This window comes from Misgurnus anguillicaudatus, chromosome 8 (assembly GCF_027580225.2).
Source record: "Misgurnus anguillicaudatus chromosome 8, ASM2758022v2, whole genome shotgun sequence".
NCBI lineage: Eukaryota > Metazoa > Chordata > Actinopteri > Cypriniformes > Cobitidae > Misgurnus > Misgurnus anguillicaudatus.
In genome coordinates, this window is record NC_073344.2 from 30,158,739 (window position 1) to 30,184,704 (window position 25,966).

General features: G+C 40.4%; 1 protein-coding gene across 1 annotated transcript in view; it reads left to right on the forward strand.

Moving 5' to 3' along the window:
- nbeal1 (neurobeachin-like 1) overlaps positions 1-25,966 on the forward strand; it is a 73,231-nt gene that overhangs the window by 28,524 nt on the left and 18,741 nt on the right. Inside the window, 24 exon segments of the mRNA XM_073870698.1 lie at positions 1,760-1,843; positions 3,165-3,263; positions 3,356-3,930; positions 4,042-4,174; positions 4,864-4,983; positions 5,075-5,461; positions 7,000-7,089; positions 7,192-7,366; positions 7,482-7,613; positions 7,870-8,031; positions 8,505-8,607; positions 8,719-8,875; positions 10,794-10,952; positions 11,286-11,445; positions 11,570-11,658; positions 12,679-13,248; positions 13,340-13,515; positions 13,604-13,892; positions 17,419-17,730; positions 17,807-17,956; positions 18,049-18,210; positions 25,390-25,510; positions 25,601-25,724; positions 25,817-25,965. Coding sequence (XP_073726799.1) covers positions 1,760-1,843; positions 3,165-3,263; positions 3,356-3,930; positions 4,042-4,174; positions 4,864-4,983; positions 5,075-5,461; positions 7,000-7,089; positions 7,192-7,366; positions 7,482-7,613; positions 7,870-8,031; positions 8,505-8,607; positions 8,719-8,875; positions 10,794-10,952; positions 11,286-11,445; positions 11,570-11,658; positions 12,679-13,248; positions 13,340-13,515; positions 13,604-13,892; positions 17,419-17,730; positions 17,807-17,956; positions 18,049-18,210; positions 25,390-25,510; positions 25,601-25,724; positions 25,817-25,965 — 4,678 coding nt within the window.

Sequence of the window (25,966 nt, forward strand, 5' to 3'; positions counted from 1 at the left end):
TCACAATAAAGCTAAGATAAAACGCATGTATGCAAAAAATTTTAAATTGTGAAATCTATAAATCTCAAATGATCTTGAAATTGTCGCAGCTGAACAGATTCAAATCTCCACCTTTAAACGATGCACTACGCACTTAAAACGATTGTTTTCATAAATATGAACTTTGCCGTGAATTTTTGCGTACGCAAACTCTACGATAAAATCTGTGCATACGCACGTTTATAAGAGATGAATGTGAAAGCTTGTAATGGAGTGGTCTTTAGTTTATTTACTATGTCAATCATTTCATTATATTTATTTTGCTTTGCCTGTTCCCTTCCTTTCCCTCTTCAATCCTCCTCTGGTATTATGGTTATGGGGTTGCAATGCTGTGACATCAGCAGCTTTGTGTTTTGTGGTGGAGATTATCGGCCTATAGCTGTGTGATTATTGGTCATTTATAGTTTCTCAGTGTTTGTCCCTCTCCAGCCGGGCCTTGTCTTGTTTTTATGTGTTAGAAACTAGCCAATCAGGATAGCTATATGCTGATTATGTGATTTTGCCCTCAGCCAATCAGGGGTTTCACGACAAGGCATGGCTGGACAGAGATATTTTGGGCTGTGGATGGTATACTTTTTTTTATATGTGTGTATATAAAGTTTGTGTGTATGGTGTTGGTAATGGGGAGAGATTTTATTTGTCGTCTCTTTATCGTTCATGTTCCTGCTTTAGAAACCGGTGATCTGAATTTTTACAGGAACAAAGCCGTGTGACGCTCTTCTTTGGAACACAAAATGAAAAGTTTTAACGTTCACTTAAAGACATAAGATTTGTGTATTTTTTTCTAAAACCATACGATAGCTTTGAGTGTTGTAAATTTTCATTCATTATGACATTTAATTCAGATTTGATGCAGGCCAGGTTTGGTGTCAGTCTTGTCAGTGGCGTTGGTTTTCATGTCTAGTCCATGATGCCAAACCTGGTTTTACGTTCCTGCACTTCACTGTTGCTATCAAATCCCATTTAGTAAATAATGGCTGAAACTTCAGTCTACCCAAAAGACTTTGTATATAGCACGATCATGTAGACTACTTATTTTGTATTTTTTAGTTTGACAATCCTCGTATAAAGTGCTCTGGCAATTTTGCTAAACATCTTTTGTGTTCCATGATGAGCATGTCATCCCTACTGAAGACTTAGGCTGGTATTAGCTGGTGTAGCAGGCTGGTTTTAGAGGTGTTTGGCCACTTTTTTAGCTAGCTTGATTAGGCTGGAAGACCAGCTTTGCCAGGCCGTAGGACCAGCTTAAACCAGCTTCTGGTCAAGCTGGTGGGCCATACTAAGACCAGCTAAAAAGGGTTAAATACCCCTCTAAATCCTGCCTAACCAACTAAAACCAGGCTGGGAGACTTGGCTGGTCTTATCATTAGGGATACGGGTTTCTAAGCTCATATTCTTTTATCTTCTTCAGATGAACTATTAATATTGATATTTATTTCACAAGCACTTTGAAATGAATGATGGTCACAACACCAAAGCTTTAAACTGATACTTTACAAATGTTTTCATAAAAAAAAAAAAACGATTTCATAATATACCTGATTCTCTTCCTGCCCATTCATGTAAGCATGCTTCTGTTTAATAAAGAAATCTCATCTTGGCCTTTCTTTCATGATTTGCATGATAAAGCGAGCAGATCTGCAGAAAGGGCAGGAAGAGAGCAGGTCGCACACTCCACCATTGGTTGTATCAGTTGAGTGACGTTTTTTCCTCCAATCAGGTGTTCCAAGGGAGACTCGACTCGCTCGCAGTGGCCACCATCAAAACTCTGATGACGGTGATGCACAAGTCTCCTGCCGCAAAGGTTTGTTATGGTCAATGATTCCTGTTAACCAGTTACCTAGTTCATTTTCAGAAATTTCTGGTTGGATAAATTTCTTCTGTTGGGTCTCAGAATTGTAATCTTATAAATTTATATGATAGAGATCGCCAAAGAATTAAAGTCTTATAGATATATATTTTATATTATTAGGTATTCTAGTGGGTCATTTTCCAAGTCTTATAGAAATTCCAATGAAAATCTGTACACATTCATTTAAAGGGCCAATATTATGCAAATTTTAACAAGATGTAATACAAGTCTCAGGTGTACCTAGAATGTGTCTTTGAAGATTGAGCTCAAAATACCCCACAGATAATTTGTTATAGCATGTCCAAAATGTCCAAATTTGGGTAGGAGGAAAAAAGTGCTGTTTTAATGTGGGTACCTTTAAATGCAAATGAGCTACAGCTCCTCGCTCACTTGCCAACAGATAATGCGCAATTTTGGTTAAAAATAGATCTGATTCCTGTGAATACAGTCTGAGACAAAAGTATATTTAGCCGCATTAGCGCTAAAAATGCTAACAAACACATTTAAAAAAGCTTTTGGGTAAAATTAACCAGTCAGTCAGTGGCAGTGGGCGGAGCTATATCAATGTGATGTCACATTAACAAGAGAATTAAAACGGCATGGGGATGAAATTTTTCATTTTTTTTTATTTGTAGGGTTGTTGTGTTCACACAGTGTCAACACACATTTATCTCCAAAAACCTTTTGCATAATATGTGCCCTTTAAGGGGGTCATAGCATGAAAATATGCCTTTTTCCATGTTTAAGTGCTATAGTTGGGTCCACAGTGCGTCTATCAATCTAGAAAACCCAGATCAACACAGTAATTTTGTTTTGGTAAAACATTTCTATACAACCACGTAAAAAATTAGGTAATTCAGATTTCGCCTGTTTTGTGACATAGGTAGTAAGTCTTATTACAATAATACCACCCCTTAATCTGCATTAACCAACCACGGCACTGCCATTTAGTATAGAGAGAAAAAATATTGTTTGCATTTCATCAGCTCATTTGCATTTTAAAGGACACACCCAAAAATGGCACATTTTGCTTGCACCTACAAAGTGGCAATTTTAACATGCTGTAATAAATTACATTTAAGCTAATTTAAATTAAGCTAAAACTTTACATACGCACTCTGGGGACACCAAAGACTTATTTTACATCTTAAATAAATTTCATAATTGGACCCTTTTAAGAACTGGCTGAGATCGAACTCTTAATTGAGTGAATTATTCATGTAATAAGTTTGAATTTATAAAATAACAATCAATCTTGTTTAAATGAATGTAGGAAGTGTTTAAGGAGCGGATTGGCTACACGCAGCTGTACGAGGTGCTGATCTCGCTGGGCCAACCGTCAAGACACCTGCTGAAGGAACTCATGAATATGGTGAGATGAAAACTCCCATGTTTCCTGTGAGTCGGCTACATCTGAATAATACCACGCGTCTCACTTTCTTCCTTATCTTGGTCTTCCTGCAGGCAGTCGAAGGTGAACATTCCTCCGTGGGTCTTCTGGGCATCAGCAACGTGGACCCTCTCTTGCTGCTCATTCAGTGGCTCCCAGAGCTGGACTCTGCCGAGCTGCAGATTTTCACCGCCGACTGGGTCCGGCGCATCTGCGGTCTGAACCGTCGGACGCGGGCCACCTGCGTGAACTCCTCCATGACCTTGAGAGTTCTGACGGCTTTGGAGAGGCACGATCGCCTGCACCGGGTCTGTGTAGAGAGCCTGGTGGGTCTGCTGGGCTCGCTGGGCAGCCAATCACTGAGCTCCAATGAACTCCAGCACCTGCTGAGGTTTTTACGTCAGGACGAATCGGGTCGAGCTCACCCGTACGTGGGCCCCGTACTGCGGGCTCTCCTCGGCATGGTGCGCAAACAGGGTGTAGAGAGCGCAATGCAGTATTTTGACATGTCGCCGCCAATGGCTGGCATCGCCGTGCCGACCATTCTCCGTTGGCCAGGCTCCGCCTTTAGCATTTTTGCATGGCTTTCGTTGGACCAAGACCAGCTGGGCCCGCAAAGTAAAGGAGAGAAAAGGAAACAGTTGTATAGGTACGTAATAATGAGAGTGAAGAAGTCATTGTTGGCAATGATTTACACAAATTAGTATTTTCTCTTTGTCCTGCAAAAAACATTTATGGTAAGGTTTGTGTACTCATGTAGCTTTTTCACCCCGGGTGGAACCGGTTTCGAGGCCTTTATCAGTTCGGCTGGAGTGCTCGTCGTTGCCGTGTGCACCAAGAAGGAGTACGTTACCGTCATGCTACCCGACCACTGCTTCTGTGATTCGCTGTGGGTGAGTCACATGACCTTTTTTTGTACACATTAAGAAAGGCATTCTGCAGTCCCTCCAGAAAAACGCAATTATGCGATCGCATGATTCAATGCATAATCAGCCAAAGTCTGCATATTTATGTGGGGCTGAATTTTTTTAATATGCTGCATAAATTGCAGATTTTTGCCTGCAAAATTTGCCTGGCTTGCATGATTTCATAATCCCTGCATTTTCGTAGCAAAAAGTCACATATATCTTAGCAGAAAGGTGAAAAATGTTGCATTTACTTCATACATGCGCAGCCATGTCCCCTGTTGTCATGGGAATGTTAGTAAGTGGCGTAATTACGCGAACATCAATGAAAAGCTGCAAGTTCCCGCCAATTTTTGCAAGTTCCCGCCAATTTTTGCAAGTTCCCGCCAATTTTTGCAAGTTCCCGCCAATTTTTCCAAGTTCCCGCCAGTTTTTGCAAGTTCCCGCCAATTTGGCAAGTTCCAGCCGTTTTGGCAAGTTCCCGCATTTTTGGCAAGTTCCCGCAATTTCATCGCATAAAATTGCATAAATATCCCGCATATTTCATAGCATTGTTTAAAAAAACGCGCCACAAGATCAAGGATTTTTGCTCGCAACAATCACAAAAAAACTTATTTTTCTGTAAGGACTGATTCTGGGTTATTGACTCTAACTGGATGTTTGTATTCAACCTTCAGCACAGTATTGCCGTAGTTCACGTGCCGGGGAAGAGACCGTTTGGCCAGAGTTTGGTTTATATTTATGTGGATGGACAGCAGAGGTTATCAGCACCTCTAAAATACCCAACTATGACTGAGGTAAGAGACAGACCTGTTCGCGCTGAGTTGTATGTCTTCCTTACACATTAGTGGGGCTTGCTTTAAAACCCTCTTTTTTTCTCCAACTCAGGCCTTCACGTCATGCTGCATTGGTTCCGCTGGTCACCGCACCACAACCCCACCCCCATCTCAAATCCCAGACCCTCCCTTCTCGGCTGGTAACGCCTCAGGCCGTTCGTCATTTGGCGGTATCCTCCCGGGCTGGGGCGGGCTGTTAGGGACCAAGCCCGAATCAGTCACCAAACTAATTTCCGCTGGTACTCAGGACAGCGAGTGGGGCAGCCCCACCTCACTGCAGGGACAGCTGGGAAATGTCATGGTGTTTCATGAACCCCTTCAAGCCAGTCATATCAAAGCTCTCTGCAGCGCAGGACCAAACTGTGTCTCTCCTCTTAAGAGCCAAGACGCTGAGCTCGGAGACTTGGCAAGCAAACTTTTACTATACTATTCCCCAAAGGTGAGCTATGTCTTTATATCTGTATACATTAAAGGGATAGTTAAGCCAAAAATGATATTAAACCCATTATTCACTCACCCCCAAGCTGTCCAAGATGCATATGTCCATCATTTTCCAGACGAACACATTTTCAGTTATTTCAGAAAATGTTTAGATCTTTCAGTTAATAAAATGTCATGTTATGGGGTCCAGCTCCTTCAAGTCCTAAAAATGTGCATCCATCCTTCACAAATTAAATCCAAACGGCTCCAGAATGATAAGTAAAGACCTTCTAAGGGTAATCCGCGCGATGTTGTTTAAGAAATATCCATATTTAAAACTTTATAAACGAAAATAACTAGCTTCCGGTAATGCCGCCATCTTAGACTCCTCTGTATTCAGGAGAGAGTATTAGCATAGTGTACACACTTTGCTTAGTGACGTATGACCAATTCGGAGGCCAGGGGCACAGAGCCGCAGCAGAGAAACCTCCGTAAACTGCGTACGCTTTCATCTTGAAGATGCCGGCGTTACTGGAAGCTAGTTATTTTCGTCTCTGTTTTGAGATACAGATGCTCTAGCATCATAAATGTAGAATTTTGTAAAAGAAGTCCAGATGACAACATGCAAAATATAAACGGGACTTCTTACCTTTGTGTTGATATAGCGATCGCGAATCGAATCCAGTCTGTTTCAGATGTGTGAATAACTCGTGAAAACTGTCTAATAGAATATATCCAATGACTATTTTTGTCCACAAATGCATATAATCCGTGAAATATAGATGTATTGTCCATTGTTTACATCAGATTTCGCATGAACGTCTTGTAATAGAATATAATATACAATTTGAGGACTATTTAAGTCGTAACACTGTATATGAGATTACACCTGCGTTCAAACTTTGTTTTAAAAAGTAGGCAGGAGTATAATACATAATATCCAAATAGCGCTGTCATATATCGTGACGTCATTTGACTTTCTCATTTCTCCATGACTTCATGAAAAATATTGATAGACAGAATGTGTAGCCAATTAGATAACAAGTCCAACGATCTTTGTGTGACGTTTTATTTCCTGGTGTGGAAACGGCATTATATACGCTTACATAAGGATAAATAATATTAAGAATGAACGTGTATACATGTAAACAAAAGACTTTTATTTTGGGGCTGACTGGCACTTAGAAAGGGCACTAGTCTTAAAAACCCCATTTTTGGGCCTATTGACCTCAAACGTGAAACAAAACTTCTTAAGACTTTTCTAGGTTTCACACACATATTTATCATTAAGATTTTTAGTATTTAAAAAGATGTTATCCAAAAAAAAAAATGATTACAATGTACTTCAGCCTCTCTAACTTTTTTAATTTTTTAACTTAGTTAAAAACTTAGTTTTAACTTAAGTTCAAAGTGTCTACATATATCTACATTGAATTGAAATTAATAAAACATTCTTTGGTAAAATGGATATACTATATTACAATATATAAATATAAATATTTGACAGTAATGCATACATGTGTATGTACATCACTGATCATCTTCTGATCCACACAGGCATGTAGGAACCCAATATGTCTGGATTTATCTCCTAATATGCTGCATGGGCGTCTGACAGGAAATAAAGTGGTTAACTGGGATATCAAAGTATGTTTTGCATGTTTCCTTATAATCGTTCTGTATTTGTTTCATTAGCTTTAAGTGTGTGTAGTCTATTAAACACCTGCTCACACGATCTCTGTATATCAGGACATGATAAACTGTGTCGGAGGTCTCCCTGTGTTGCTGCCTATACTGGAGCAGTTGACGTTGTTAACCCCCGAGTCACATCACGTCGAATCCTCAGGGTCAGAGTTTATCAGCCCTGACTCCTCCACGCCGGGTGATGGAGACTGGGTTATTCTGCCCTCCAGCAGGGCGTCAGGTGAGATGTAACACATTCATGATTTTATTAAGCTCTCGGTGGATGAAGTTGTTGTATGAGATGGCAAGGTTTTTGCACATTAATAATAACAATTGTATATGCATTTATCATTCAGAGGCCAGACTGGAGAAGAATCTGGTGGCAACATTCTTGCTAGTGGTCAAACATTTCCTGCAACGGCACCCGATAAACCAGGAAACCCTTCTGCACTCGCATGGTGTGGCCACATTAGGAGCGTTGCTTCAAAAGTTACCCTTCAAATTCGAGTGGCCCAACGCAATATAACCCATTATAATCAGTGATGATGTCCACACTGGATGCAGTGCCATGCAACAAAATCCCTGAATGCAAACTGAATGTTTTTTTTTTCTTTTGTCGTGTCGCATTGTGCCGCTTGCATCCGGTGTAGGCACGTGTCAGTATCTTCTCAATCTCGGTTCTAACTTCCATGTTCTTTCCTACTATCTGTTGGTTTATTTACCTTGACTCATCTGTCCCTGTTTAGTTACCTGCGTTCCTGGTGGATGTGAGCGTGCTGGTGGCCGTTCAGCTGCTGATCGAGCAGTTAACGTATGAGAAAAACCCGCAGCTTCTCCAGCAGATACATACGCACCTGCTCTTCAACTTCAACATCTGGAACCAAGGAGATTTCCCCCTGCGCATCGGTCAGTCTCTACACGTCTGTGTTTTAATGTCAGGTGTAGTCCTACTTCGCTTTCCGTGTTCGCTTCGTCACACGCACACATTGCAGATTATATTTCATTGAGCTGGCAGACCCAATAGTGTAGTGGGCTCTGAAACGTTGGAACCCTTTGCCGTTCCCATTCCCTTTTCTCCACCCTGTACTGTAGCTGAAAATGCCTTAAATTACAAAAAAAATGGTCATACAGACCGAAGCTATAAATTATGCACGTACCAAAGTTGAACACGGAGATGCAAAGTAGACTTGGGCTCAAGACGTCAAGTTAGGACTGTATCTGCTGTTTCTTCATAAGCAAACAGTTTTGTTCATTCATATAATTTTTTATTAGACACATGCATGTATATCTGTGGTACATACATGTAACACGCACATAAGTGAATATGAGACAATCGTGTGCTATTTTGTGATGCGTGTGGTGTTTGTGTCGTGGTGAAGGTCACATCCAGTACATGTCCACCGTCATCAAAGACAACAGGAAGCACTTCAGGAAGAAACATGGAGTTCAGTTCCTCCTGGACACCATTCGCTTTTACTATGGGTAAGACTACATCTCCCACAATCCTGTGTCACTCTCATAGTGTCGGTGTTATTGTGATGGTTATTGGTCGTTCCTCCCCTAGTTCATCACTCCAACTTTTCTCTTTTCTAGTTGTGGAAGTAAAGATGGAGGTCTGAGTGAAGATGACATTAAGACAATCCGAGCGTCTCTCTGTGGCCTTCTCAAGTATTACATTGGCAAGGGCACCACTCATGATGAGATCCAGAGCATTCTGGGATATGTTGCTGCTATTGGAGATGAGGAACAGGTGAGATATTGGCTTGGGTGACAGGGGGCTTTGCCCCTCTTGCAATGGCAGTATGGTGAACATGAGGCTAAACCAATGTGTGTGGAGAGCTTTCCTAGTATTATCTAATTGTTCAGACTGTTTACAAACTGGTTGATTTTCAAAATGTAGTTTTGCATGCTGCTTAAGGTGAAAGTCTTACTTGATTCCTAGTGTGTCCAGGAAAGAAGCACTCTCCTTTATTGCTATTGATCGCCCCTTTTAAATCAAATGTTGTGTCAACTTGTCTTTCTCAACCTTGATTATTATTGTTGAACTTCAATTGACTTTAGCGCAAAGTGAATTGGCTCTGCCAATTAATTTGATGTGCGACGTTTGAAATTAGAATTAATGACTGTTCAATTTCCGTGCAAGGGCTGTGGTGTCTATCCTGTTGAAAGGGTTGTTTTCTGTGAAGCTACCTGTGTTGTGACTGTGCCAAAGTCTAAGTGTGCTCTATTAACTGTACTGTGACTATAGTATGAATATCCCAGTGAGTGCTGTTGCCTGTGCTAATGTCTGTACTGTGTTGGTATATGTTTTAATGTGTTTCTGTTGCCAATGTTATTGATTTAAACATACTTTGTCCGTATCATCAGAGTATATCCCGTTGACTGTGCTGTTCGTGTCATTAACTTTGCTCTAGTCTCTGTGTTTGACTGTTGTATGTTATGTCCTGTTGACTGTGCTGTTATTCTCTGTGCTGTAATTGACTGGACTGTGCTATCTGTAGCATTAACTTTGCTGTAGTCTCTGAGTTTGACTGTTGTGAAGTATGTCCCATTAACTATGCTGTGCTGTTCGTATCATTAACTTTGCTCTAGTCTCTGTGTTTGACTGTTGTAGAGTATGTCCCGTTGACTGTGCTGTTCATATCATTACCTTTGCTCTAGCCTATGTGTTTGTTGTGTTTGACTATCGTATGATGTTATTCTCTGTGCTGTAGTTCGCTGGACTGTGCTATCTGTATCTTTAACTTTGCTCTAGTCTCTGTGTTTGACTGTTGTGTTCTATGTCCAGTTGAATGTGTTGTGCTGTGCTGTGCTCTCTGTGTACTTTACTGGACTGCTCTCCGTATTAGTAACTTGGCTCTAGCCTCTGTGGTTAACTGTTGTATGCTGTGTTCTGAGGACTGTGCTGTTGTTCTATGTGCTATACTTAACTGGACTGTGCTATCTGTATTATTAACTTTGCTTTAGTCTCTGTGTTTGACTGTTGTGTTCTATGTCCCGTTGACTGTGCTGTGCTCTCTGTGTACTTTACTGGACTGCTCTCCGTATTAGTAACTTTGCTCTAGCCTCTGTGGTTAACTGTTGTATGCTGTGTTCTGATGACTGTGCTGTTATTCTATGTGCTATACTTAACTGGACTGTGCTATCTGTATTATTAACTTTGCTTTAGTCTCTTGGGTTTGACTGTTGTGTTCTGTGTCCCATTTACTGTGCTGTTATTCTCTGTGCTGTACTTTACTGCACTGCTCTCTATATTATTAACTTTGCTTTAGTTTGCTATGTTGCATTGAGTGTGCTTTTATTCTCTGCGGTGTACTTAACTGGACTGTGCTATCTGTATTATTAACTTTGCTTTAGTCTCTTGGGTTTGACTGTTGTGCTCTGTGTCCCATTGACTGTGCTGTTATTCTCTGTGCTGTTCTTTACTGCACTGCTCTCTATATTATTAACTTTGCTTTAGTCTCTTGGGTTTGACTGTTGTGTTATGTGTCCCATTGACTGTGCTGTTATTCTCTGTGCTGTTCTTTTCTTGAGTGCTCTCCATATTATTAACTTTGCTCTAGCTCTGTTTGAATGTTGTTTGCTATGTGGCATTGACTGTGCTGTTATTCTCTGTGGTGTACTTAACTGGACTGTGTTCTAAGGTTATTTTCTGTGCTGTGTTGTAGCTGTGTGCGATATTGGAGCTGATGTTGACTCTGCTGCACACCAGCATTGCGCGGGATCAGCTCTTCCTGCTGCTGTTTGAACCCGGAGCGGCCGACACCTGCTACGCACTGCTGCTCAACAACAAATACTCTGACCGCCTCAGAGAGCTCGTCTTTAAGGTGTGTGAAATTTTTACACTGGGTAAAAACACTTCATTGCTACAAATTGCATTAGATCATGCTTAACAGATCTTTGGTCAACCTAAATTGAGATGTAAATGTATTATTCTGATAATAACATTATATAAGTAGTACAATGTGCTGTCAATTGGTCATTATTATATTACGTTGGGTTTTTAACCCCACTATTGAAATAAATAAACATGAAATATTGTTTTCAAAATAAAGTGTGTGGAATAATACAAAGTTTTTTTGAAACAAGCACAGCTACGTAGGAAATCAGTATCCTGGGACAATTATTAGGGTGTTTTAATCTTTAAAATCTGTTTGCAGTTGTTTGAAAGAATGCTGAAGTGTGACCGTGTTTATGAGAAGAGTAAACACAAGTTACGTTTGAGGGACGTGGGGTATTCTGGGCTCAGTCTTCTGTTCTCAGACCTGCACCTCACATCCATCCTCATCAAGTGCCTCCTTAACCAAGTGCTTAACACCGGTCAGTCTAAATATAAAACTGCAGTCACCTATCGCTGGACATACAACAGTACATGTGAAATTAAGGCAATATTAGTATGAGCATTTTTTTGTATGTTAGCTCATTTTGTCTCTTTGACCATTAGATACTGTGGTGAACTATAAAGACCTGCTGGCTCTGGTTCAGCTGACCCACAAAGCCGGGCCCAGCGTTCGACTGATCGTGTGCAAGAGGGTGAGAGTTTGCTCTTTTATGTCTTATTTCATGGATGCACCAACTTTACATTACACCCAGGGCTTAAATTGGGCCTACACCCAGTCTACATTAACAATAGTTAGTAATATTTACATTTAGGCATTTAACAGACGCGTTTATACAAAGGTACTTACATAAGCGAGGAAAACAGCAAACCAGTTCGTCACAGGAAATAGGGCTGTCTATCTGCAAGAATCTGGCGATATGCTACATATAACTGTGTATGGGTTGCGATACATTATGGTACTATAAATGATGCGACATATTGGCGTATTCCTTAATTTGTGAATATGATACAATTTTAGGAAAACTATCATCAAGAACACACCACCATATAACAATACTTCTATCCGACATTACTAGCAGCAAACGCTAACATTGCGAGTACTTCCTGTCATTCTTGAAGTTTAGAGATAAAAAGACTGTTATCTAGCGGTTGAGATGTAAACTTAAAACTAAACGACTGCCATTAATCTTAAATTATTTGTAAAAAATCAATATTTTCGTTTTTGAGAATTAGTACAGTTTGAGCAAACTAAATATCCCGATACGCATGCATATCAATATTTTCTTACACCCCTAGAAAGCAATAACACGAGAAGTGCCAAACAAAGTCAACTTCTCGTTATTCTCATTATATATAAAATTAGCACATCGAAATAAATATACGATAAATACCGCATTCATCAAACATTTTTGTGTCGCTATGTGGCATTACAAGTTGGAGCTATTATTCCAAATTTGCAGGTTGTCATTTCAAATTTTATGACGAAATGAAAGGTTTTTACATCTCATTATTACAATATTGATCTCAATTTTTTTGTGTTGCCATGTGGCATTACAAGTCAGAGCTCTCCGAATATTCCAAATTTACAGGTTGTCATTTCGAATTTTATGACGACATGAATGCTTTTTACATCTCGTTATTATGATATTGAACTTACCTTTCTGCCCCTCCTCATGTGATTCACACATGCGATTCTTTTTCTCTTCCTGCAGCTATATGCACTGTTACAGTCTCAGCAGGATGCACCGCTTCAAATCTCCAAGCAGATGTGTTGGCAAGACTCTCTGATGCGTTTGTTTGTCCGGAGCCCGGGGAGCGACGGAGGTTCAGGTTCTGGTCGTAGTGATGCGGCCAGCCTGGGGAGTTTCGAACTGAGTCGCGGCAGCATAGCGAACCGACTCGAACCTCCGACGGAGCGCAGATCTCTGTTTGACAGCATCGGGAGGTCGAACGAAGAGAGAGAGAGCGTCTCAGACGGTGCTGGAGATAGTAGATCCATAGACAGTCTGGATAATGGAGAGCTGATGTCCCTTTCTGACACCCCGGTGGATGCACCAACACCCAAACCTTGGGGCGGGAAAGCGGGGGTCCTGAGTTTGGATCTTTCTCATGTGCATTTGTTTGATCACGGGGAAAGCGGCAGTCAGACCCCTGGGAGCATGCCCAGCACACCGTCTCCCGTAGAGAACGCCAAGCCTTTTCCTGGAAATTCCTCTCTGAACGATGACAACTTCCTGTTTAGTGATAACGTGTCCTTAGGAGAGTCTTTTAACAGTGTGGAGGTGAGTTTATTTTTGATAGTGAGTTAGTAAAACTTCATTCGGATGATGGATAAATTCTTTACAATAGTTAAGTTTCTCTCTTGCCATTCAGCGCACAGAGGAGGAACTGGCTCGTTTGTTGCTGGAAATCGTGTTGTGCGTAATGTGGAGGGGAGTGGAGGGGTCTGATGATGCTGCCTGGGTGGAGAGGGGTCAGGTGTTCTCTGCCCTCACCAAACTGGGTACTGCCAATGAGCTGATTCTGCCCGTTGACCACATCAAACTCAGGTGAGGAAAAAAACGTTCGCTGTCTTAAGTGTGAGGTTTAATTTTATTTTCTGTCTCACTGTGTCAGTTTTTCCTGTCTCTTATCTAGTCTAATGGAGAGGATGTTGGAATGGGCCGTGACGGACAATCGAGAGGCGACGACTGTCACGTTGCCCCAGCACACAGAAAACGCAGTGCGTCTTCTGCACGTGGTCCAGGACTTTCTGCAGGCTGAAGGTCTGGTGAACCCCGCGCTGTGGACGGAGAAGGTTTTGGAGGAGACGGTCACTCTGATGGACGGGCTGATGGTGTGGTACGCTGCGGGGACGCAGTGGCTTCAGCTGTCTCAGGTGGGGCTAAGACTGCTGCTCGGATTTATGGCACAGGACGACCCACAGGTGAGAAATGCTGATGCAGATTTCTGTTGATATAGATTTTTGACGAGATGGATTCATGTTGGTACAGATTTTGGTATTGGTATTAGTGATGCACGGATCTGTGTTTTTATAAAATTATTGGGCCCGCCCGCACCATATCTAAAAAATATATTTATTTTGACAAACTGCTTTCTTGATGTGAGGTCAAAGGTTTAAAATCATCACGCAAGTTATGTTGCTACGTACGCCTACGTGTACTGTAACCTTATCAAAGAACCTAATAAAATATGAAAATATATATTTCCCAATATTTTATATAAGCTATAGGGAATTGCACGCAGCATACATGTTTTTTATTTTGTTTTTAATGACCGCCTTGCAAATAACAGATTCATATTGATACAGATTCATAGTAATAAAGATTCATATTAGTAAAGATTCATATTAGTATAGATTCTGGCATTGGTACAGATTCATATTGGTATAGATTCATTGTAATAAAGATGTATATTAGTACAGATTCATATCGATACAGATTCGTGGTAATAAAGATTCATATTAGTATAGATTCATGGTAATAAAGATTCATATTGGTACAGATTCATGGTAATAAAGATTCATATTGGTACAGATTCATATTGATACAGATTCATGGTAGTAAAGATTCATATTAGTATAGATTCATATTGGTACAGATTCATGGTAATAAAGATTCATACTAGTATAAATTCATATTGGTACAGATTCTGGCATTGGTAGAGATTCATATTAGTATAGATTTATGTTGGTACAGATTCTGGCATTGGTAGAGATTCATATTAGTATAGATTTATGTTGGTACAGATTCTGGCATTGGTACAGATTCATATTATTATAGAAAAATTGTAATAAAGATTCATATTGTTACAGATTCATATTGATACAGATTCATGGTAATAAAGATTCATATCAGTATAGATTCATATTGGTACAGATTCATATTAATACAGATTCATGGTAATAAAGATTCATATTGGTACAGATTCATATTGATACAGATTCATTGTAATAAAGATTCATATCAGTATAGATTCATATTGGTACAGATTCATATTAATACAGATACATGGTAATAAAGATTCATATTGGTACAGATTCATATTGATACAGATTCATGGTAATAAAGATTCATATTAGTATAGATTCATATTGGTACAGATTCTGGCATTGGTAGAGATTCATATTAGTATAGAAAAATTGTAATAAAGATTCATATTGGTACAGATTCATATTGATACAGATTCATTGTAATAAAGATTCATACTAGTATAAATTCATATTGGTACAGATTCTGGCATTGGTACAGATTCATATTGATACAGATTCATGGTTTTAAAGATTCATATTAGTATAGATTCTTATTGGTACAGATTCTGGCTTTGGTAGAGATTCATATTAGTATAGATTTATGTTGGTACAGATTCTGGCATTGGTACAGATTCATATTATTATAGAAAAATTGTAATACAGATTCATATTGGTACAGATTCATATTGATACAGATTCATGGTTATAAAGAGTCATATTTGTATAGATTCATATTGCTACAGATTCATGGTAATAAAGATTCATACTAGTATAAATTCATATTGGTACAGATTCTGGCATTGGTACAGATTCATATTGATACAGATTCATGGTTTTAAAGATTCATATTAGTATAGATTCTTATTGGTACAGATTCTGGCTTTGGTAGAGATTCATATTATATAGAAAAATGGTAATAAAGATTCATATTGGTACAGATTCATATTGATACAGATTCATGGTAATAAAGATTCATATTGGTACAGATTCATATTGATACAGATTCATGGTAATAAAGATTCATATTGGTACAGATTCATATTGATACAGATTCATGTTAATAAAGATTCATATTAGTATAGATTCATATTGGTACAGATTCATGGTAATAAAGATTCATACTAGTATAAATTCATATTGGTACAGATTCTGGCATTGGTACAGATTCATATTGATACAGATTCATGGTTTTAAAGATTCATATTAGTATAGATTCTTATTGGTACAGATTCTGGCTTTGGTAGAGATTCATATTATATAGAAAAATGGTAATAAAGATTCATATTGGTACAGATTCATATTGATACAGATTCATGGTAATAAAGATTCATATTGGTACAGATTCATATTGATACAGATTCATGGTAATAAAGATTCATATTGGTACAGATTCATATTGATACAGATTCATGTTAATAAAGATTCATATTAGTATAGATTCATATTGGTACAGATTCATGGTAATAAAGATTCATACTAGTATAAATTCATATTGGTACAGATTCTGGCATTGGTAGAGATTCATATTAGTATAGATTTATGTTGGTACAGATTCTGGCTTTGGTAGAGATTCATATTATATAGAAAAATGGTAATAAAGATTCATATTGATACAGATTCATGGTAATAAAGATTCATATTAGTATAGATTCATATTGGTACAGATTCATATTGATACAGATTCATGGTAATAAAGATTCATATTGGTACAGATTCATAGTGATACAGATTCATGGTAATAAAGATTCATATTAGTATAGATTCATATTGGTACAGATTCATGGTAGTAAAGATTCATACTAGTATAAATTCATATTGGTACAGATTCTGGCATTGGTAGAGATTCATATTAGTATAGATTTATGTTGGTACAGATTCTGGCTTTGGTAGAGATTCATATTATATAGAAAAATGGTAATTAAGATTCATATTGGTACAGATTCATATTGATACAGATTCATATTGATACAGATTCATATTCATACAGATTCATATTAATACAGATTCATGGTAATAAAGATTCATATTGGTACAGGTTCATATTGATACAGATTCATGGTAATAAAGATTCATATTAGTATAGATTCATATTGGTACAGATTCATGGTAATAAAGATTCATACTATATAAATTCATATTGGTACAGATTCTGGCATTGGTAGAGATTCATATTATTATAGAAAAATTGTAATAAAGATTCATATTGGTACAGATTCATATTGATACAGATTCATGGTTATAAAGATTCTTATTGGTACAGATTCATATTGGTACAGATTCATGGTAATAAAGATTCATATTAGTATAAATTAATATTGGTACAGATTCTGGCATTGGTACAGATTCATATTGCTACAGATTCTGGTACTGGTGCACATTCATATTGTTACAGATTAATATTGGTGTAGATTCATATTGACAGATTCTATTTTGTAGTTTAATGTAGCTCATTTTTTTGGATATAAAGTTTGTGTGTTACGCTTTTGTATTCAGCTATATAGTGTCCTGTATTATTTAACGATTAAAGACAATGTCTTCAAATCCTCAATCAGTCTTACCTTACTTTACTTGAAGTTGCATAATACATAAAACATAATACAAGTATCAGCGAATGCCAAATGTTATGGTATTTGATAAAGATAAAAGTACATCAATTGTTTACATATAAATTGGTGTTAATACCATTTCTTCATTCGGTCAGGTGTGTGCCATGGCCACGGCTAAGCTGAACGGCATCCTGCAAACAAAGACCATAGAGTCTCAGGACGAGGCGTGTTATCTTCTCGGTCGCATTGAGGGGATCCTCAGACGGGCCGTGAGCGAGGAGAGGACGGGGGAGACGTACTCATATTTAGTGCCTCTCCTCCGAACTCTTCTGTCTAAAGTCCACCGGCTCCTGTACATGGAGCTACACCTCCCATCTCTCCCTGACACCAACGGGAGCCCGTCGTTCTTCGAGGACTTTCAGGTCTACTGTAACTCTCCAGAGTGGAGGGTCTACCTGGACAAATATGTAAGAACCCCTACACCCGTTTTTGTGTCTTGTCCTGTCAGAGTTTTAAATTACAATGTTTTTAAATGTTTGTCAGATTATCCCCTACATGAAGCAGTATGAGATTGAGATGTTCAGTCAGGGTCATGAGAACATGGCTCTTTTCTGGAAGGACTGTTACGAGACCTTCATGCTCAACCTGCACCGCAGAGATCGAGAAAGAGGAGAGAGCAAGATACGCTTTCAGGTACATAAATAGCTCATGAAGAAAAATTTGATGTCTCTTACATACAGTATGTACAAATAAATACATTTTCTCTTGATCTCACTCAAACTCAGGAGCAGTTTGTGGAGCCGTTCAATCGTCGAGGCCGACAGGAGAACCTGCGGTACAACAGCATGGTGAAACAGATCCACACGCAGAACAGCGCCATCCTCAGGCAGTGGAGAGCGGCACGCCGAGGGCTCTTCTGTGAAAGAGGACCATGGGTGGACAAGTGAGTCATTCTGTTATCTGTGTGTAGATGTTGCGGGGATGTGAAGTTCTGTTTAGGTTTTTACATACCAAAAAATTATATGATTTCACCAGGTGCATTGTGTTGATGGATCAGCGCGTAAGGTTTCTTATCAACCAATCAGATTGCAGAAGTAGGTTTAAGGCCAGTGTTAGATTTTTGACTGGGTTAGTGGGGGCTTGTATTTTCTTATCGACCTGCAGTATTATTTTCCTCCGATTTAAAGGGGGGAAGTCATGGTTAGGGTCATGGGTAGGGTACGGGTTAGGGCGTTTCTTTGACTGGGTTGTTGTTTCAGGGCCAAAAAAAAAGATATTATTCCAGATACCATCTTGCTTGCTAAAATAAAAGTGACCTTATGAAAATTATGTAGAGTAATATAATTTATAATAGCAGATTAAATATAGATATTAATATCGTTCCCACATGTAAAAAAACATTTAACATCAACTAGCAATAGCAAGTAGCATTTCATAATTCAATGGTGTGTGTCATTGGCTTTGCCTGCCCTACTAAAAGACCAGCTAAAACCAGCCTAAGCTATTGTAGCAGCCTGGTTTTAGAGGGGTTTGGGACACTTTTAGCTGGTCAGGCTGGAAGACCAGCAGACCCACCAGCTTGACCAGGCTGGAAACTTGGGCTGAGCTGGTTGGCTGCTCTTAGCTGATTTAAGATGGAAGTAGCTGGTAAGGCTAGTCCTCCCAACTTGGCAAAGCTGGTTAATTTGATCTTACAGCCTGGTCAAGCTAGTGTGTCAGCTAGTTTTAACTAGTGGGTCGGCTGGTCTCTCAGCCTGACCAACAATGACCAGCTTGATCATCTAAAAACAGACCAAATCCCCTCTAAAACCAGTTTAACCAGCGAAAACCAGTCTGGGAGACCACTACAACCAGCCTAAGCTTTTAGCTGGTCTCTCAGACTGGTCTCCCAGCTGGTCCCTCAGCCTGACCAGCTAAGACTAACTTGACCAGCTAAAAAGTGATCAAAACCCCCCTAAAACCAGCCTGCTACGGAAGTTCAACCTGCTAAAACAAACCTGGTCTCTCAGATGGTCTCCCAGCCAGACCAGCTAAGATCAGCTTGACCAGCTAAAAAGTGACCAAAACTCCTCTAAAATCAGCCTGATACAACTGTTTAACCAGCTAAAACCAGGCGGTGAGACCAGCTAAAACCAGACTAAGCTTTTAGCTGGTCTCTCAGTCTGGTCTCTCTGCTGGACTCCCTGCCTGACCAGCTTAAACCAGCCAGGTCTCTTAGATGGCCTCTCAGCCTGACCAGCTAAGATCAGCTTGACCAGCTAAAAAGTGACCAAAACCCCTCTAAAACCAGCTTGCGACACCAGTTTAACCAGCTAATGCCAGAGTGGGAGACCAGCTAAAACCAGCCTAAGCTTTTAGCTGGTCTCCCAGCCTGGTCTCCCAGCTGGACCAGCTAAAAAGTGACCAAAACGCCTTTAAAACCAGCCTGCTACATCAGTTTAGCCAGCTAGAACCAGGCTGGAAGACAGCTAAAACCCGCTTAGGTTTTTAGCTGGTCTTCCAGCCTGACCCGCTAAAACCAGCCTGGTCTCTCAGATGGTCTCTCAGCCTGACCAGCTAAGATCAGCTTGACCAGCTAAAAAGTGACCAAAACCCCTCTAAAACCAGCTTGCGACACCAGTTTAACCAGCTAATGCCAGACTGGGAGACCAGCTAAAACCATCCTAAGCTTTTAGCTGGTCTCTCAGTCTGGTCTCTCTGCTGGACTCCCTGCCTGACCAGCTTAAACCAGCCTGGTCTCTTAGATGGTCTCTCAGCCTGACCAGCTAAGATCAGCTTGACCAGCTAAAAAGTGACCAAAACCCCTCTAAAACCAGCTTGCGACACCAGTTAAACCAGCTAATGCCAGACTGGGAGACCAGCTAAAACCAGCCTAAGCTTTTAGCTGGTCTCCCAGCCTGGTCTCCCAGCTGGACCAGCTAAAAAGTGACCAAAACGCCTTTAAAACCAGCCTGCTACATCAGTTTAACCAGCTTAAACCAGGCTGGGAGACCAGCTAAAACCAGCTTAAGTTTTAGCTCGTTTTCCAGCCTGACCAGCTAAAACCAGCCTGGTCTCTCAGATGGTCTCCCAGCCTGACCAGCTAAGATCAGCTTGACCAGCTAAAAAGGGACCAAACCCCTCTAAAACCAGCCTGCTACACCAGTTTAACCAGCTAATGCCAGACTGGGAGACCAGCTAAAACCATCCTAAGCTTTTAGCTGGTCTCTCAGTCTGGTCTCTCTGCTGGACTCCCTGCCTGACCAGCTTAAACCAGCCTGGTCTCTTAGATGGTCTCTCAGCCTGACCAGCTAAGATCAGCTTGACCAGCTAAAAAGTGACCAAAACCCCTCTAAAACCAGCTTGCGACACCGGTTTAACCAGCTAATGCCAGACTGGGAGACCAGCTAAAACCAGCCTAAGCTTTTAGCTGGTCTCCCAGCCTGGTCTCCCAGTTGGACTAGCTAAAAAGTGACCAAAATGCCTTTAAAACCAGCCTGCTACATCAGTTTAGCCAGCTAGAACCAGGCTGGAAGACAGCTAAAACCCGCTTAGGTTTTTAGCTGGTCTTCCAGCCTGACCCGCTAAAACCAGCCTGGTCTCTCAGCCTGACAAGCTAAGATCAGCTTGACCAGCTAAAAAGTGACCAAAACCCCTCTAAAACCAGCTTGCGACACCAGTTTAACCAGCTAATGCCAGACTGGGAGACCAGCTAAAACCATCCTAAGCTTTTAGCTGGTCTCTCAGTCTGGTCTCTCTGCTGGACTCCCTGCCTGACCAGCTTAAACCAGCCTGGTCTCTTAGATGGTCTCTCAGCCTGACCAGCTAAGATCAGCTTGACCAGCTAAAAAGTGACCAAAACCCCTCTAAAACCAGCTTGCGACACCAGTTTAACAAGCTAATGCCAGACTGGGAGACCAGCTAAAACCAGCCTAAGCTTTTAGCTGGTCTCCCAGCCTGGTCTCCCAGCTGGACCAGCTAAAAAGTGACCAAAACGCCTTTAAAACCAGCCTGCTACATCAGTTTAACCAGCTTAAACCAGGCTGGGAGACCAGCTAAAACCAGCTTAAGTTTTAGCTCGTTTTCCAGCCTGACCAGCTAAAACCAGCCTGGTCTCTCAGATGGTCTCCCAGCCTGACCAGCTAAGATCAGCTTGACCAGCTAAAAAGGGACCAAACCCCTCTAAAACCAGCCTGCTACACCAGTTTAACCAGCTAATGCCAGACTGGGAGACCAGCTAAAACCATCCTAAGCTTTTAGCTGGTCTCTCAGTCTGGTCTCTCTGCTGGACTCCCTGCCTGACCAGCTTAAACCAGCCTGGTCTCTTAGATGGTCTCTCAGCCTGACCAGCTAAGATCAGCTTGACCAGCTAAAAAGTGACCAAAACCCCTCTAAAACCAGCTTGCGACACCAGTTTAACCAGCTAATGCCAGACTGGGAGACCAGCTAAAACCAGCCTAAGCTTTTAGCTGGTCTCCCAGCCTGGTCTCCCAGCTGGACCAGCTAAAAAGTGACCAAAACGCCTTTAAAACCAGCCTGCTACATCAGTTTAACCAGCTTAAACCAGGCTGGGAGACCAGCTTAAACCAGCTTAAGTTTTAGCTCGCTTTCCAGCCTGACCAGCTTAAACCAGCCTGGTCTCTTAGATGGTCTCTCAGCCTGACCAGCTAAGATCAGCTTGACCAGCTAAAAAGTGACCAAAACCCCTCTAAAACCAGCTTGCGACACCAGTTTAACCAGCTAATGCCAGAGTGGGAGACCAGCTAAAACCAGCCTAAGCTTTTAGCTGGTCTCCCAGCCTGGTCTCCCAGCTGGACCAGCTAAAAAGTGACCAAAACGCCTTTAAAACCAGCCTGCTACATCAGTTTAACCAGCTTAAACCAGGCTGGGAGACCAGCTAAAACCAGCTTAAGTTTTAGCTCGTTTTCCAGCCTGACCAGCTAAAACCAGCCTGGTCTCTCAGATGGTCTCCCAGCCTGACCAGCTAAGATCAGCTTGACCAGCTAAAAAGGGACCAAACTCCTCTAAAACCAGCCTGCTACACCAGTTTAACCAGCTAATGCCAGACTGGGAGACCAGCTAAAACCATCCTAAGCTTTTAGCTGGTCTCCCAGCCTGGTCTCCCAGCTGGACCAGCTAAAAAGTGACCAAAACGCCTTTAAAACCAGCCTGCTACATCAGTTTAACCAGCTTAAACCAGGCTGGGAGACCAGCTAAAACCAGCTTAAGTTTTAGCTCGTTTTCCAGCCTGACCAGCTAAAACCAGCCTGGTCTCTCAGATGGTCTCCCAGCCTGACCAGCTAAGATCAGCTTGACCAGCTAAAAAGTGACCAAAGCCCCTCTAAAATCAGCCAGCTACACCAGTTTAACCAGCTAAAACCAGGCTGGAAGACCAGAAAATGCTTAGGCTGGTTTTAGCTGGTCTTTTCAGTAGGGTGCACATTTTACTTTTCTATATATCTGGTACTGGCAATTACATTCATTTTTAAGTGTGTCCATAATGCTTTAGCAATATTCTTCATTTGTTACATGTCAAGTGTTGTTTTCAAGGCTGTAACATTCATTTCATCATTTCATTTATTCATTTATTAAGAACTTTTCCACAACTTGTCATTGAACAAAGTGCTGTACAAACACATAATCATAAAAGCATACATCATTTACACCACATTTAAATAACAGTAAAATAAAATAAAGCCCCCCATTTAATAACCTAGAAATTCAAAATACTATACCCTATTAAATGCTAAATCTAGAAGGTATTCTTTAAGCTTATGTTTAAAAGCAGTAAAAGTACGTTCCAATCTAATAGAAAGGGGTAGAGCATTCCACAATTTAGGAGCTATAGCTACAAACGCTCGATCTCCACTTCTCCGCTTTGTTCTTGGAGTCGATAAGACCAGCTGGTCAGCTGACCTCAAGGATCGTTTTGGTTCGTATTTCTTAATAAGATTTGTCAGATACAACGGAGCCATATCATACAGTGCTTTATAAACGAAAATTTAAATTTTAAAATGTATTCTGTAGTCGATCGGTAACCAGTTTAAAGAGCTCAATACTGGAGTAATGTGGTCTCGCTTACGAGTACCTGTCAATAGTCTCGCAGCAGCGTTTTGAACTAATTGTAAGCGTTTAATCAGTGTCTTATTTATGCCGACATATAGCGCATTGCAGTAATGTAATCTTGTAAATATAAAAGCATGAATGAGCTTTTCGAGATCACGAGTGGACAGAAATGGTTTCACTTTCGCTATTAATCTCAGGTGATAGAAGCAAGACTTCACGACAGAATAAATTTGTCTCTCAAAACTGAGATCACTGTCGAAAAGAACACCTAGATTTCGGACTAATGGCTTACAAAAGGGGGCTAAGTCACCCAGATCGTCAAAATTATTTGGATCTCCAAATCACACAATTTCAGTTTTCTCTTCATTTAGTTTTAAAAAAATTTGAGATAACCATGATTTAATGTCATGTATACAATTATGCAACAACTCTATTTGGTTCCTGCTGTTCTTTTTTAAAGGGAGATAAATTTGCATATCATCTGCATAAAAGTGAAAAGGGATTCCATGCTTACTAAAAATTGACCCAAGGGGTAAAAGATACAAAGAAAACAAGATTGGGCCTAAAATCGATCCCTGTGGAACCCCACTAAGCAGAGAGGCAGGTTGTGAGTACTCTCGACCGATATTTACTGAAAAGGTTCTATTTAAAAGATAAGACTTAAACCATGCAAGCGCTGTACCTTGAATTCCTACTACATTTTCTAGGCGTGAAAGTAAAATGTTGTGGTCAATAGTATCGAACGCAGCGCTGAGGTCAAGTAAAACAAGAACTGCTGAAGACCCTGAGTCGACTGCTGTCAGTAGGTCATTTAAAACCCTAATCAGGGCAGACTCAGTGCTGTGAAAAGCCCTGAAACCTGACTGAAAAACTTCAAAGATATCGTTCTGAATCAAAAAACTATTTATTTGATTCAAAACAACCTTCTCCAAAACCTTGGACAAAAAAGGTAACTTCGAGATTGGCCGGTAATTAGATACAACAGCAGGGTCCAAATGAGTTTTTTTCAAAAGGGGCTGGACAAGAGCATATTTAAAATTATTAGGGACTACTCCAGTTAAAAGACTGTTATTTATAAGAAGTAAAATACTATGGCCAAGAACATCAAATGCTTCCTTTATCAATTTAGCAGGAATAATGTCTAATGAGCAGTCAGTTATTTTTGACTGCTTGATTATCTCAGCTAGTGACTGCAAGGAGATCATTTCAAAATGGTCAAATGTAACGGATGATGACCGAACAACAGAAGGATCAAACAAACTAGGTGTAATTGTGGTTCTAATATCCGAGATCTTTCTAACGAAATAATCCAAAAAAGTCTCACAAGTATTGGATGGGAGACGTGGTAGCACATCTGAATTTGGGTTAAAAACAGAATTTACTATATTAAATAAAACTTGCGGCTTACTACTGTTTTTTGTAATTACTTCAGCAAAGTAACTCCTCTTGGCCATCTGTACGGTATTCTGATAGTTATCTTGAGACTCCCGTAACATTTGAAAAGATACCTCTAGCTTATCTTTTTTCCATTTTCGTTCAAATTTCCTACAGGTTATCCTCAACGCACGAGTCACATCATTTAACCAAGGCTCAGATCTAAATTTGCACTTTTTGACACGAAGTGGGGCTACTGAGTCCAAGAGGGATAAACAAACAGAATATAGCATCTCAAGTGAGGAGTCCACATTAAGAGAAAAACTATCCATGAAATAAAAAGGGTTTATTTCAAGAAATAAATTTTTAAATTGCTCTGTTGCATCAGCATTTAAAACCCGTCGAAGTTGGCTTTGAACTCTAGGTTTATCAACTTGACGAGGTGTCAACATCTTAAAAATAATTGACTTATGGTCAGAGAAAGCTTGATCTGATATTTCAACATCAGCAATAGACAAACCATAAGTCAAAAGTAAATCTAAATATAATCTAAACATAAACCGAAGACACTTTAAATGAACCTGATCACCGTCTTTAATATACTGTTCTCTCCAGCTTTCTGTTTCACATCAACATAGGAACATGAATTGTCCTCTCAAAGCGTTTCACAGGATCTTTAAACAATTTTTATGTGTGTGGACAAGCAGCAAAAGGACGTACGTTGGAAACTTTCTAGCGCTGAGAACTATTCGCGTATGCGACTGAAACTGGTGAGGAACTACAACTTTGACCTTCACAAGGAAGCCAGCGCCCTGAGAGACAACCTGGGTGAGACACGCAGTCGAGCAGAACTCGTTCTGTGGTCTGTCATCACACTGGAATCGAAGAATAAACATCACGTTGTGTTTTTCACCTCAGGTGTGCAGCACCAGCGGGTAAACACAGAGTCACTGTTGTTAGAAGTGGTGAAACAGGTAAAGGTCAGCGATCTTGATGATGACATCCTGGAGCTTCTGGACGAGGACCCGGCGTCGGCCAATCAGTAAGTCTCGGTTGAGATAAACGGGAGCGGTAGCCAATCATTTGTTTATAATACAGACACATATATTTTGTATTTATTTGTGTTTCTCTCAGGGCTGATTCTGAAGAGGCAGGTCAGAAAGAGAAACTGGTCATCTCTGAGGACTGTCAGCTGGTGACGGTGGTCGACGTCTATCCAGGCCGTCTGGAGCTCACCACGCAACACATCTACTTCTACGACAGCAGCGCAGAGAAAGAAGAAGG